The sequence below is a fragment of the Atta colombica genome, unplaced genomic scaffold (assembly GCF_001594045.1).
Source record: "Atta colombica isolate Treedump-2 unplaced genomic scaffold, Acol1.0 scaffold11, whole genome shotgun sequence".
NCBI lineage: Eukaryota > Metazoa > Arthropoda > Insecta > Hymenoptera > Formicidae > Atta > Atta colombica.
In genome coordinates this window covers 810192-812926 of record NW_017259195.1, presented here as the reverse complement: position 1 = coordinate 812926, position 2735 = coordinate 810192, and the positions used below count along the sequence as shown (strand labels likewise).

Sequence of the window (2735 nt, the reverse complement as noted above, 5' to 3'; positions counted from 1 at the left end):
TCATCCTATATATTTGATACAAAACTCTTTAATAATACATGTCATATATACTTTGATAAATATTTTTCCTCTTCACATTCATCACCGTTATTATTGTCCTGGCTACGCCAGAATTCTCTCCAAAGACTCTCTACCGTGGCAAATTCGAAATTCAGCACTGCATCCAAGAACGCTTCGCAGTGTTCTCTGTATATGCTGCGGAACGTATCAATATCTTCAAGAGTGCAATCCTCGGGCAGGGACGAGTCGTGACTAATAAAGATGTCTGGAAAATCGGGAATGGCACCACTTGCTTCACCGAGATACTGGTGATATTGTGGCGATGAGGAATTGGCGGAAATATTCGTGTTCGTGTGTGCGTTATTCTCGTAAGAAGAGTCCTGTTTTTGACAGATAAGTTTGAATCGTTTGGCTTGAGAATTTGCGCTCTGCTGTTGTCTCGATGTGCCATCCTCGTTCATTACAGTTAGCTGCGAACTTGGCTTAACACGAATTCCATAATAATGATACTTCGAATTTCCCCTACAATAAAAAAGAATGATAAATGTTAATGATAAATGTTATCAATTTGATGAACATTATGTTTTCCTAATTGTTATTAAGCCTTTTACCTAGTGCCTAAACGCCTAGTTCTTAAGCCCAAGAATACAGAACGTATTAATTTGCCAAAACTAGCTGCGTTCACAGGATCCAATTTGTTTTCGGAGCAATGGCGTAGATAATGATTGTAAAGTGTTGATCTTGGAAGGGACACGCCATCAGCGGTTTCGTAATTCTCCAATAACCAATGGACCTATTTTTTAGATTAATTGCATGAGAAATCAGTGTTTATGTTTTTTATAAATAATTTTAAAAATAATTTTTTATTGAATAATATATATATAAAAGATAAAATAATTTCACTAAAAAAAAAAAGTCAAAAAGTCTCAATTATTCTACGCAAAAAATTATCTTATTAAAATTTTTTCTAAAATAAATTTATATTTATAGCAAACAAAAATAAATTAATTAATTTCTTTCTTTCTTTTTTTTTTTTGAAGATCTATCAATTGCATAACCATTTCTCATGTTTCTCGCAATAGAGATTCTATGAAAGAAAACTTTAAAAAATGCACAACAAAATATTAGAACATAATACAAAGCAATTTTAATTAATAAGACATGCTATAAAATATTAAAAAATTAAAGATTAGTTCGCTAAATAAGCTATGAAATGCGGGAAATCGATTTCTCTTTTTTGGGCTTACGGTGGCCTGGGAGACTCTAGTAGCATGCGTCACGTTTGCCGCTACCTCTTCCACAGTGGCGACAGTGGTACCTCCAGAATTACCGCTGATCAAGTACGCCCCGCCACCACCGCTAACCACAGCCTCCTATCAAACAACCCAACCGATGTTTTGTTAACCCCCGAATTAAGAAATGAACAAAGATGTACGTCTTTTTGAAACTACTAACATTCGTAATTTTGTTTGCAAACTTTATATTGGAAAAAATCCGTAATACAGTTATTTTAGAAACTACAATGAGAAAGATTAAAGCATTCATTTATATACAAAATGTTGGAAAAACTACTTGCGTACGAAAAATTAATTGATATAAATTTTTTTTAGCTTTTCGAGAAAATCTTACTAGTTATACTACAATTTATTGAATCACCCTGTTTGTATCATACATTCTTGCCAAAAACTCTTGACGCTATAAACAATTATTATGTAACTCCGTTAAAACTATTGTATTAAAAGACCTAATACAAATTTTGATGGCTCATATAATCATGCAGAGCACAGATCCCCATGCCTGCAGCCTAAGGCATAAATATGTATCGTCACAAAAGTATACATTAATCATTCAATGTAATCGAGACCACTTTATCTAGTGTCTGAAAGATGAAAGAGTAGCCTGAGAAAGTCATAGAACATGCAATTTACCGCCGTCTCTGTTTGCGGGCTGGTGCGCGTGGCAGCTGCGGATATGAGCGTGTGGGTCGGATCTGCATCTACTACGCTCTGTTGAATCAAGTACGTGCCATTGCCCTGCGACAACAGTTGTCCGGTAGTCGAATTCGTGCCTTGTCCTGTGACCTGATGTAATATAAATAATGTTAATATCGTCACAATTTTAACATAATAATTATCGCATTTTATTTGAACATGCAATTACCTGTGCATACGTGACTGGCGTTGTTGCTGGAGTATAGTATTGACCCGAAGCTGGAGTGTACATTGCTCCCGTTTCGCCGACAGCGTAAACAGGATATGTCCTACATAAAGTATTTCGTTATAGAAAGCATTCAGTAAACTATGAATAAATTATAAACACGAAATATTTACATCTGGCCATTCGCTGGTATATACGTGGAACCATCCCCTTCGACATATTGAACGTAAGTTGGATGAGAGATCGACTCGGACCCCACCGCCTCTGCGTCACCGGACACTAAAAAAGAAAAAGAACATAGTTGAATGTGTTTGAATGAGTTATTTATATCGACACATAAAACTCGCATGAACGCAAGAAATTTTGTTTTCACGTATTGTCATAAGTGTCATCTTAGAAATTTCCTTAATAGCCGAAAGGCATTACATCTTTAATACTATACTTGAAATGAAAGTTGTTTTGTAAATGACTTGTTAACTTTATAAGTTATAATCATATTCACGTTTGTCGATGACTATGTATGGTGGCGATAGATATAGATGAAATAAACCGAATAATAATATTAAATATTGGCGTAT

General features: G+C 34.9%; 1 protein-coding gene across 1 annotated transcript in view; it reads right to left on the bottom strand.

The window, feature by feature from the left end:
• Positions 1 to 2735, bottom strand: part of LOC108693805 (DNA-binding protein RFX2) — a 12019-nt gene that overhangs the window by 2826 nt on the left and 6458 nt on the right. The window contains exons 5-10 of the mRNA XM_018202954.1: positions 2331 to 2436; positions 2161 to 2260; positions 1929 to 2081; positions 1248 to 1373; positions 612 to 793; positions 52 to 522 (exon numbers count right to left, since the gene is read on the bottom strand). Of these exons, the coding sequence (XP_018058443.1) occupies positions 52 to 522; positions 612 to 793; positions 1248 to 1373; positions 1929 to 2081; positions 2161 to 2260; positions 2331 to 2436 (1138 nt within the window). The remainder of the gene's footprint in view (positions 1 to 51; positions 523 to 611; positions 794 to 1247; positions 1374 to 1928; positions 2082 to 2160; positions 2261 to 2330; positions 2437 to 2735) is intronic.